The following is a 12,678-nucleotide window of genomic DNA, read 5'->3' on the forward strand; positions in this document are numbered from 1 at the left end:
TAACAACCCAAATAAAAGAAGACTAATATTTACAAAACTAAAAAAGTTGAAAAAGGACGTTATTGCTCTGCAGGAAGTACATATTCGTAAACAAAATGTGAATTTATTAGAAAATAAGAAATTGGGGACATTGTATGTTTCTCTAGCTGATCAAAAAAAAAGGAGTAGCAATATATGTAAAAAATACAATTAGTTCAAAAGAAATATTTAAAGATCAAAGTGGAAGAATTTTAATAATAGAATTAGAGAAAGACCAAAAACCTACATTAATAGTAATTTATGCACCAAATGAGAATCAATTTGAATTCTATAAAAAACTACATGAAAAAATCATTGAGTTAGATCTGGAGAATATAATTATATTAGGAGATTTCAATGCGGTGTTGGACAAAAAATTGGATTATAAAGGGAAAATAAGTATTTAAAAAAAAGAAAAACCTCCCTAAAACGTTTTGGGACATAACCACAGAATACACACACTACTCGAGCCCACATCAGAGTTGGTCTCGCATAGATATGGTATGGACAACACCATAGATAAACAATGAGATAGAAAAAATAGAAATAGAACCTAATAGTTGGGCAGATCATAGCCCTATAATAGTAGGAAACAAATAAAATGGATCATGGACAGAAAAATATTAAAAGAAAGGTTATACACTGAGATGTTAGAGAAAGAGCTACAAATATTTTTTGAAACAAACAAAACTGAGGATATCTCATTACAAACATTATGGGATACAACCAAAGCTTATATTTGCGGTTTAACAATATCCTACATGGCAAGGAAACATAAACAAAAAAAAAATTAAACAAGAAAAATTGGATCAAGAATTAAAACAAATAGAATTAGAATTACAAACAAACCCCAAAAGTTATAAAATTAAGGAAAAAAGAGATCAAATTAGACACGCCATTAACCTTTTACACCAGGAAGAAATAGAAGATAAAATTAGGGCAGCTAAACAATTGTATTTTGAACAAGCTAATAAACCAGGGAGATGGCTAGCCCACAAATTGAGAAAGCAAAAAGAAAGAAAAATTATAGATAGACTGGCAGATGAACAAGGTGTTATTAAATATGACAAAGAAGAAAAGAACAGTAGTACAATTTTATAAGAAACTATACTCACATGAAGAAGTAAAAAAGGAGGAAATAGAAAATTACATTAAGTCATCAAACATGAAAATATTAACAGAAAAACAACAGCAAGAACTAAGCAGGCCAATAACATTAACTGAATTCAACAATAAAACAACAGAAAAATAATAAGGCAGCTGGCACAGATGGTCTGTCAGCTGAATTATACAAACAAGAAATAAAAGTACAGTAGTACCTCGACTTACGAATTTAATTGGTGCGGGAAGGAGGCTCGTAAGTTGAAAAGCTCGTATGACAAAACATTGTTTCCCATAGGAATCAATGGAAAAGCGATTAATGCGTGCAAGCCCAAAAATCAGAAACCGGCCGCCACCACCGAAGGAGGCTTGAGCCTCCCGATCCTCCCCGCCCCTTTGCCATGCATGTCATCCTGCATGCAGGATGCCCTGCAGTCAGGAAGGTCATCCTGCTCCCCCCCAGCCAAAAACACAAAGGCTGCGGAGGGAGGGAGGGAATCAGAGCGGGGCGGCAGGCGAGGCGACCGCCTCTCCGTTTGCCAAGCACCGCGGGGAAGGAGGGAGACAGAAGCAGACGGGCAGCAGCCGCAGCGGAGGCCAAGTCTCGCTCCGGGCTGTGCCCCCTCCGAGCGCTCACCGCCTGTCCCTGTCAGCGGCCCAGCCACCTTCACCTGCCCGGACAACTGCCAGAGGGGCTCCTCCGGAGGGGCTCTTCCGGAGGGGCGCACGGGGAAGGGCTTGAGCCGCCGCCTTCTCCTTTCCCCGTGGGAGCGCCGCACCTCTTGTCTGACCGGCTTGAGAGGCACGAAACCGGTGCTCATGCAGGGCGGCCCGCCTGGAACACCAGCAATGCCGCCGAGCCGATTGCCTAGCGGGGCACGGAAGGAGGCGGAGGTGCCGCCGCACCGGCCCCCTCAGGCCACTCCGTCCGGGATGGGGCTCCTCCGGAGGGACGCACGGGGGCTCCAGAGGAGCCCCATCCCGGGCGGAGCGGCCTGAGGGGGCCGGTGCGGCGGCGCCTTCACCTCCTCCCGCCCCCGCTCGGCAATCAGCCCGGCGGCATTGCTGGCATTCCAGGCGGGCCGCCCGGCATGAGCTCCGGTTTCGTGCCTCTCAGGCTGGGCAGACAAGAGGTGCGGCGCTCCCACGGGGAAAGGAGAAGGCGGCGGCTCAAGCCCTTCCCCATGCACCCCTCCGGAGGAGCCCCTCTGGCGGTTGTCCGGGCGGGTGAAGGTGGCTGGGCCGCTGACAGGGACAGGCGGTGAGCGCTCGTATCCCGAATTTGGGCTCGTAAGTAGAACAGGAATATCTCTCCCCTCCTAGCTCGTATCTCGAAATGCTCGTATATAGAGCAGCTCGTATCTAGAGGTACTACTGTACTAGAGGAAAATATATTAGAAATTTATAACCACATAGCACAAGAAGCAAAACTACCCCAAACATGGTCCGAAGCACTAATATCCATTATACCCAAAACGGAAACAGAAAAAGAAAAAAATTCAAAATTACAGACCCATATCTCTATTGAACACGGATTATAAAATATTTATTACAATTTACGCAACAAGGATCAAAAAATTTTTGAATCAATTAATACATTGAGACCAAAATGGTTTTCTCCCCAAGAGACAAATTAGGGATAATTTAAGAATAATAATATACACACTGGAATACTACGAAGAGCACCCTGAGAATGGCATTGGTTTTCCTTGATGCTCAGAAGGCTTTCGATAATGTCAATTAGAAATTTATGATAACACATCTTGAAATGATGACATTTGGCCAAAACTTTATAAAATTAATAAATACAATATATACTAAACAAAATGCCAGAATTATTATTAACGGTGAACAGACAGAAAAATTTGAAATTGAGAAAGGAGTTAGGCAGGGATGTCCGATTTCTCCACTTCTATTCATACTAACAATGGAAACACTACTAGTAAAAGTAAGAACAAATGAAGAAATAAAAGGTCTAAGAATAAGAAAAGAAACCTATAAGGTTCAAGCACTTGCAGACGATTTGGTATTTATAATCGAAGAACCATTGATAACAGCTTCCAAATTGATTAAACAAATAGAAGATTTTGGCAAAGTAGCGGGATTAAAAATAAAGAAACCAAAAACAAAAATTATAACTAAAAATTGTACAAAGAAACAAATAAAACATTTGGAACAGATCACTAATATGCAAGTAGTTAAAAAAGTTAAGTATTTGGCTGACAGCTAAAACGCCGACATTAAAAGAAGATAATTATATAAAATTAATGAATCAAATTAAAATGAACCTAAAAAATTGGAAAAATTTACAACTGTCACTAGTAGGAAGAATTAATTCAATACAAATGAGTGTCCTACCCAAGCTCCTCTTTCTATTTCAAACAATCCCTATAAAACCAAGCAAATTTTTTTTTAAAGAACTCGACAAAATAGTATTAAATTATACATATGGTTAGGCAAAAAAATCGAGAATTAAATTAAAAGCACTACAAGATGTGAAAGAAAGAGGAGGCTTGGGATTACCAAATTTTAAATTATATTATTATGCAACATCATTGGCGTGGATCAAAGAATGGATTATGTTAGAGAATAAATGTATATTGACCATTGAAAGTCACGATCTATTATTAGGTTGGCATGCCTACCTCTGGTACGAAAGAGATAAAACACACAAATATTTTTAAAAGAAAATAACAACAAATGTCTTTCTAAGTCGTTGATTATTCATGAACCAATTCAGACAAGGAATCATTGTTTGTGGCATATTCTTTCCATGAAAAATATTTGTAAGAAAGTTGCTGTGATGATAGCAAATGAAATCAAAGAGTCAACAGGACTTTTGAAAGCTAACAAAATAATAACCTCTGATATAGAATTGCCCCAAGAAGATTTCACGATGGTCAAAAAGTTTCAAGTAGATATTTACCGTATTTTTCGGAGTATAAGATGCACGCACACACCCCAAAATAGTGTAGAAATATCAGTGTGTTTTATACACCAAATACAACAATTTTTGGCCTCCCAAAGCCCCGCACTGTGTCCCATTTTTGCAAAAAACGGCCCTGGTTTTTTTCAAAAATAGGTTTGGCAGAGGGTTTGGGAGGCCTTCAGAGTGTTCCTGGGGGAAGGCAAAGACACCATGAGCCAGGGTGGCGCAGCAGATACACTGCTGTACTGCAGGCCACTGAAGCTGACTGTAGATCTGAAGGTCAGTGGTTCAAATTTCATCACTGGCTCAAGGTTGATTCAGCCTTCCACCCTTCCGAGGTGGGTAAATTGAGGACCAGGATTGTGGGGGCAATATGCTGGCTCTGTTAAAAAGTGCTATTGCTAACATGCTGTAAGCCACCCTGAGTCTAAGGAGAAGGGCGGCATAAAAATCAAATAAATAAATAAATAAATAAATAAATAATTTATTTTTTTTTGCAAAAAACCTTTTGTGCACCCCGTTTTTGAAAAAACAGTTGAAAAACAGGCAATTTTTGCAAAAATGGGGGCATTTTTGCCTCCCCCCAGCCCCCACAAGCATTCTGCAGGCCTCCCAAACCCTCTGCCCAACCCATTTTTGCAAAAAAAAAAAAAAAAGTGGGTGAAAGGACCATTTTTTTTGCAAAAACAGGCATTTTTACCTTCTCCCAGCAGCACTCTGTAGGCTTACCAAACTCATTGCATGCCCAGTTTTTCACAAAAATGGGTGAAATGGGTCCGTTTTTGCGAAAAATTGGGTGCAGTTTGGGATGCCTGCAGTGCTGCTGGGGGCTTGGGAAAGGCAAAAATGCCCTCGCTTTTGCAAAAAATAAGCCCATGGATAATTTTATTGTAGTATGAAAGTCATGCAGGGGTACTTTTTATCAGTCTTATAAATTATTTTTATATTTTTAATTAAATACACTGGCTGCTTTTCTGTGGGACTCCTCCTGTAGCCTTAAAACTAAAGTATGATTCCAAAATTAAGATACCGATGAAACAATTTAAGTAACAAAAATTCTATTTTTTTTCCCTTCAGTACATCTTATAGTTTTTTATATATCTCCACTGGTAGCCCATCTGGCCCTGGGGTTTTATTGTTTCTTGATGTCCTCCTTCAATTCCCCTAATTTTATTTTGTCATTTAGCGTTGTTTGTGTCTCTTCCAGCAATATGGGCAAATGTTGATTGCCCAAGTAGTTTTTGAATTCTTCCTCTTTAATTTCCTCTCGTCTATACAGTGTTTTTAAAAAGTTTTGGATGATGATCATCATTATAACAACAACAACAACAACAATTTATTAGATTTGTATACTGCCCCTCTCCGAGGACTCGGAGCGGCTCACAACAGCAACAAAATACAATGATACAAATCCAATATTAAAACTAATTTAGAAACCCACTACTACTAAAAAAAATTTCAATTCTACACAAATACACCATTCTCAAATACTAGTCAGAAAGATGGGGGGGAGGGTTAGTCTCCCCATGCCTGGCGGTATAAATGGGTCTTTAACATCTTGAGGAAGGCAAGGAGGCTGGGGGCAATTCGAATCTCCGGGGGAGTTGATTCGAGGGCCGGAGCCACCACATAGAAGGCTCTACCACCAGAACATCTTTCTTTCTTCCAGACCATGTTGCAATTCTCCATCTTCATCTTTTAGTTATTGGGTATTTCTTTTTGTTTTTCCTTCCTTAATTCATCAGCCAAACATCTCCCAGGTTTATTTGCATGTTCAAAATATGTTTTGTTTCATAGTTTTGATATTACGACTTATTTCTTCTTGAATGGCATCGAACCAGATTACCTGCAGGACTGCCTCCTGCCGCATGAATCCCAGTGATCGGTTAGGTCCCATAGTCGGCCTTCTCCAGGTCCCATCAACTAGACAATGTCACTTGGCAGGACCTAGGGGAAGAACCTTCTCTGTGGGGGCCCTGGCCCTCTGGAATCAGCTCCCCTCGGACTGCCCCCACCCTCCTTGCCTTTTCATAAGAGTCTTAAGACTCATTTATCTCGCCAGGCTTCAGCCGATTAGATCTTAGCCCTGGCAACAAATGATTGTATGGTTGCTGTATGAATGGGTGTGATTCATTTTAATATAACTAGGATTTTTAAAGTTATGCAATTTTTAATTTAATTGGATTTTTTATTGTAACTTACTGTTTTTATATCTTGTAAGCTGCCCCAAGTCTTCGTAGATGGGCAGCATAGAAATCTAATTAATAAATAAATAAATTGCCAAATTAATCTTATGTTAAAGCTCCTCTTTGTATTTATTTAGTGCTTCTTTCTGCATTAATGATTCCTGTTCCTTGAGTTTTGTATATAAGATTTTCATTTCCTCCCCCCTTTTTCTTTATTTTTCATTGCTGTATATACAATTGTCAGCCTTCTTAAATATACTTTCATTGTGTCCCACACATGTTGGGTTTGTTTGTTCCTTGGTATTTTCTTTGAAAAAATAAGCTAGTTCTTTTTCTATCTTCTGTATATGTTTTTTCTTTTAAAACATTTTGATTAAGTAACTACCTGGGAATTTTTCTTTTTCTTCATTTATTTGGTAAGATCGCTATTGTTTTTATTTTATTTATCAGCTCTGGATTCATCCAGGCCATATCTATTCGCAACCATGATCTGTGAGGATTTGAGAAAAACATGTATTGTCTTCTTTGTGGGCTTAATTTCCTCATTGCATCATGTATATCCAATTCTTTAACCATGTTCAAATAAGTGCTTGGTAGATGTCTTGTAATTTTTTCCTTGTTCATACATTTATAATCTTTTTTTATTTACAATCCCATTGTCGCTTACTATACATAAATTGTCCCATTTTATTTCTGTTATTATTTTATGTAATTTGGAATAAAACTTTTCTGGGGGGTTTTCAGTGCATATATCTCAACTAGAATAATTTATTTTTGTCCGGTCACTATTTCTACAATTAAAATTCTACATTCCTTATCTTTATATATTAGCATCGAATGTAGCCATTATTTTATGTAAATTGCAATTCCTCTTTATTTTTGTTTGGGCAGGTGCTGAAGATAATTTCCTTAATTTTGGAGATTTTAACAGTTTAACAAATTTTTCTTTTATATGCACCTCCTATAGGCAGACAATATCCATTTCTTGTTTTTGAAGATCCAACAATACATGTTTTCTCTTGATGGGTGAATTTAAACAATTGATATTAATTGACAATAAATTAATTTCTCCTTCCTGTTTTATTATTTAGTATTTGTTTTTGAGCTTTCTTTTGTTCGTACTTGTTTCTGCCCTTGTTCTTGTGCCTTCTCTTTCATATCTTTCTGTATCTTTCCTGTCCCTAGACTCTTGCTTCACAATTTGACTCTCTGATACTAGATCTTCCTAACTTTTACTATCATTCTCATCTTGACTGTCCTGTCCTCCATCCCGCCAGAAAGTGTTCATAAAATTCTTGTGCCTTTTCTAATATATCAACCCTAAATTTCTTCTCTCTCCATGTAATCAACATCCCTTCTGGGATGAGCCATCTAAACATAGTTTTATATTTAGTCAGTTGGGTCGATAAGAAGTTGTAACTCCTATTTTCCTTCTTCTATGGAGGATATCTTCTGTGTTTTCTGGCATAGTTGTTTTAAATAAAGTTTTTATTATTTTTCTCCACTATACATCATACATATACTTTAATTCATAATGAAATATAGTTATACGTTTCTGTACAATACAACATGAGCCAACATCCTAATTTGCACCTTTTATGCTTTTACCTCTTTCCCCGAAAATAAGACCCTGACTTATATATTTTTGAACCTTGAAATAAGTGCTTGGCCTTAATAGCCTTATTATCAGGGGATATCTTATTTTGGGAGAAACAGAATAGTGCCTGCCCATTTCCCCTTTTATGTCATATCACTCCCCTCCTTCTATCTCCTTCTCTTCCTCTCCCACTTTCCTACTTCCCTCCTCTCCCCTCCTTCCCTCCTTCCTTTTCTCTTTCTTAACCCTCGCTTGTGTGCACCTAATCACAATCCATCTTATAGTTAACAGACAAGTAGCTTATGTCCCTAAATCCATTTAATTATTGGTGCAACTCTTAAACTTATTTTTTAAATTATTATTATTATATCCATATCTGTACAGATTCTTATATTTTCCTTGGTATATTAACTAATATCACAATGCTGCGACCTCAACTACCTAATTTTGTCACCTGGCTCTACCACCTTCAATTTTCTATTTTCCTCCAATTTAGTTCATATTGCTTGCATATATATTCATTTTTTAATCAATCGTTAAATTTCTCCTATACATTATAGTATTTAGTCTTCTTCATCTTTAATTTTCATTATCAATCTATTCATTTCTGCACAATCCAATATTTTTTAAATTACCTATCCTTCAGAAGAGGCTTTTGTCACTTTCCATTTTTATGCAAATGCAATTCTAGCTGCTAAGTATATATTATAATTATATATTATTCATAATTATATGAATAATTAAATATGTATCTTCTTTATTTAATTTCTCTGGTAATATACTCAAAAGGAATAGTTGGTGTAGATTCTGTATACCTCATCAAATTCATTTACAATTTCTTGCCTCTTTTTGTCCAATATCTGTTATAAAATATCTGCCATAACTTCAGGTAAATTTTCTTCTTTGGCTTCAGGAATATTCTGAAACTTCAAGTAGAACATAGACTTCTCCATCTCCAGATAGGAGATTGCCTCTTCCAAATTTTTGTTTATTTCCACTAATTTACTATCTGTCATAGTTGTCGGTTCAGTTCTGTCCGCAACTACTTTTATTTTTTGCTTGTTTTTTTGCTATAGCCACCTGAATTGTCCCTACATTATCATCTATTTTACTCATATGGTTTTTTTTTACCTCACTCATTTCACTTTTCACATCATCCAAACCTTTTGTTATTACTTCCTGCATCTTCACTATGGTTTCTTGCAATAGATACAATAATGTCTGTACCCATGCATAGTCATATTTCAACCTGCCTTATCTCCTCCCAACATACTCTCCATTGACCTTTGCTCAGCAAATCAACACAGACTGGGGAAACTTTTGCATCTGATTTGGAAACCAAGGACCCAGAATATTTGGGGGGGGGGATGAAGATGCACACACAACAAGATGCTTGAAGTCCAGTGTGAAGTTTCTAGAGTCTGTGTTGATTTGGGGAGCCATAGTATCCGCTGGTGTCAGTCCATTAAGTCCAAGGTCAACACAGCCATCTATCAGGAGATTTTGCACCACTTCATGCTTCCTTCCGCAGACAAGCTTTATGGGAATGCTGGCTTCAATTTTCCAGCAGGACCTGGCACCTGCCCACTGTCGAAAGCACCAAAACCTGTTTCAATGACCATGGGATTAATGCGCTTGATTGGCCAGCAAAGTCACCTGACCTGAATCCCCTAGAGAATCTACATGGCATTGCCAAGAGAAAGATGAGAGACATGAGCCCAAATAATGCAAAAGAGCTGAAGGCCACTATTGAAGCATCCTGGTCTTCCATAACACCTCAGCAGTGCTACAGGCTGATTCCTTACATGCCATGCCACATTGAGGCAGTAATGGCTGTAAAAAGGGCCCAAACCAAGTACTGAGTACATATACATGCTTATACTTTTCAGAGGTCCAATACTGTTTTATGTACAATCTTGTTTTATTGATCACATGTAATATTCTAGTTTTCTGAGATGGTGGACTGAGCTGTACCCCATAATCAACACAATTATGACAGATAATATGAACTATCTTGCCTTACATGTAATGAGTCTCTTTCATATATTACGTTTCACCTTTTAAGCTGCGTTACTGAAATAAATGAACTTTTGCACGATATTCTAATTTTTCGAATTTCACCTATATATTTACAAAATTGATCCCACAATCCTCTCAACAATCAATGTTTAACATCAAATCATAAGCAATCTTAAACAATCACAATCTCAATTTCATCTGTTGTTAAAATAGTTTGTTTATCCTACAATAACAATAATAGTATTAGAAAGCTTTAAATTCAATATCCAACTGTCTCATTCAGTGATTAGATTTCTTCCTCACAATCTCTGAATGTATTTCCTTCCCAAGATGCCGTCCTGTTTTGCACTGTCAGCCAACCTCTGTCTTTCAGTCTCTATCTTCCTCTGTCCTTCTCTGTCACATCCTTCTACTGTCTTTCTCCAACTCTTCTGTCCAAAGTTCCCACTCTTTCTCTTCTTCTTCCTTCTCCCTCTTTCGCTGTCAAAACACTTCCTCAATCTCTTCTCGCACCGCTCTGTTCTCCAATCATCAAAACTTTACTTTGCCTTCTCCTCTCCCACGTATTTGCTGCTTTTCAAACTATTTGGAATCTCATTTTTCTACTTGCCTTTCTTGATTCACTTCTTCAGCATTGATACAGAGGATCTTTCACTTTTTAGCTTTCTTTGCCATCAATATGCCTTGTTGCTTTCTCACTCTTTGCTTCCTCTTTAGCAAGCGGACTATCCCACCTTCGGATTGGCCTATTATCAGGCTGATTTCTTGCATGTCTGATCCAAGGGAATCTCTCGCTCTTCCAGGAGATAGTCTTTCTCCCTTAATGCTCCAAAGTCTCCCCTCTCCACCGGTGCTCTCAAGAACTAACCTTGCCTAAAAAGAAAAATTATGTGAGCCGTAAATTGGCTTACATGCACCAGCGTGACGTCACCGCCAGAAGTCACCTGAGATTACCCATTTTATCAGCTCCGACGATGATGCATGTGGCTGAAATGGAGTTGGGTTTGCCTTTTTCAGAAAAACTGAAATTATTTTAGATCATAAGTCATGAAGTTGAGTGCTTCTTGATGACATATCACAGAGAAGTTTGAAAATTAAGAAGGTAAGAAGCTTTTATTTGTTGGCATTAATCAAGGCAGCATTGAGGAAGAGTACTAAATGTTATAATATAGCAAGGCAGAAGCAAAGACTTCAATCATTACCAAAATGTTTCTAATATATGCCAAAATTGTTTATCTTTATTTATTTATTTATTTATTTATTTATTTATTTATTTATTTATTTATTTATTTATTTATTTATTTATTTATTTATTTATTTATTTATTTATTACCGGTAATCAGATTTGTATGCCGCCCCCTCTCATCCAAGAATAATCTATAAAGTATGTTACTGATGGATGGACAGAAGGAGAGATTTGAATAATCTGTAAAGGCTTTTTGAAACTCAGTTAAATTAAATTCTTTGAATTTGGATTACCAACCTACAGATTTAGCTACAGCCAGTGAGCAAGCTAAGTTTTGAAAAAAAAATTCCCAGTGTTAACATGTGTCTCAGACAATAATGAGGCTGGAAATCCCCCCCCCCCAAAAAAAGTTGAAGAGTTAGTCCTTTACAGGAACAAAAGCCCGTCCACTCAAGTTTTTTTCCCTGCCTATGAATGTTTTCCAACAAAGAGAACCCCTTTTATTCTTTGGGGAAAGTTTACCTGTACTTCACAGTCCTCAAATCCAGTCAACTATTCAATAATTCCCTCAATTCTCTAGGGTCTTTTGATGGAAAAAAATAGTAAGTTTTCTAGATTATTCATTTTTATTTTGTAAGAACAAATAACAAAACCCATTTATTTTGTAAGAACAAATAACAGAACCAATTAAAATAGCTTTTAAACTTCTGTTTACATAGAACCTGCCTTTGTAAAGGTTCAGAACAACTATTCTATTCTATTTGTATTGACTATAGCTATTGTTGTTTCTTCTAAGGTCATACAGCTACAACATATGGCCAAGGAAAGGAGAATCAGTGATGCCTAGATTTGTTTATGCAGTGGAATGAAGAAATTGCCTCATAAAAGTGCAAATCCTAGGAAAGAATCCATCCAGAGAAAATAGACTGCCATTATATTTATTTTTAATTTACTTTTTAATAAGAGCTCCTTCCTGCCCTCCTGTCAGGATTTGTTGCCCTCTTTACACAAAAGCCAAGATTTTATAGATTTTCATACTACACACACACACACACACATCCTGAAATAACACAAAAGGATACAGACATACAGCACTGCCATGAAGAAATGGGGAATGAGCCCTATGTGTGCCCTTTTCCTTTCTTTTGGTTCTGTTGCAGTCCAATAGAGAGCATCCAAGATATCTTGTCCAAAAGATGAAAATAAACGATCAGCTACCTGCAGAGATGTACATGGGCATCAAAAAGATATTTTAATTTTGCAACTTGCTTCTCTTAAGGAAAAGTTACTTGACTTCAGGATTGTAATGCAAATCTATTTGAAGTTTACAATAACTGTGTATGCATGAACTTCTGGGTTCAGACTTGAATTATTACCTTGCTTATTGCATTTTTACACATCAGCATTTAAAATAATTTTAATCATTTAAGATCATTCAGAACAAAACAGTACAAAGTTTGTACCTAGTCTCTTGCTACAAAGTTTCCACTGATTGCCTTTCTGGCCTAGTTCTGTCATTAAGATTGCACTATCACTTTCACAATTGATTTCAATTACAGTAATTGTTCCCCCTATGTAACTTTAGGAGAAAGTTCTCTTGTAGCTTTTCTGCTGTTACTTTGGAGACAAATTCCTTGTAGAT

At 37.3% G+C, this 12,678-nt stretch overlaps 1 protein-coding gene across 4 annotated transcripts in view; it reads right to left on the bottom strand.

The window, feature by feature from the left end:
* TAPT1 (transmembrane anterior posterior transformation 1) overlaps positions 1-12,678 on the bottom strand; it is a 255,474-nt gene that overhangs the window by 76,886 nt on the left and 165,910 nt on the right. For all 4 annotated transcript variants that reach the window (XM_070757336.1, XM_070757340.1, XM_070757339.1 and 1 more), the window contains one exon: positions 12,119-12,254. In XM_070757336.1, the coding sequence (XP_070613437.1) occupies positions 12,119-12,254 (136 nt within the window). The remainder of the gene's footprint in view (positions 1-12,118; positions 12,255-12,678) is intronic.

The sequence above is a fragment of the Erythrolamprus reginae genome, chromosome 7, assembly GCF_031021105.1.
Source record: "Erythrolamprus reginae isolate rEryReg1 chromosome 7, rEryReg1.hap1, whole genome shotgun sequence".
NCBI lineage: Eukaryota > Metazoa > Chordata > Lepidosauria > Squamata > Dipsadidae > Erythrolamprus > Erythrolamprus reginae.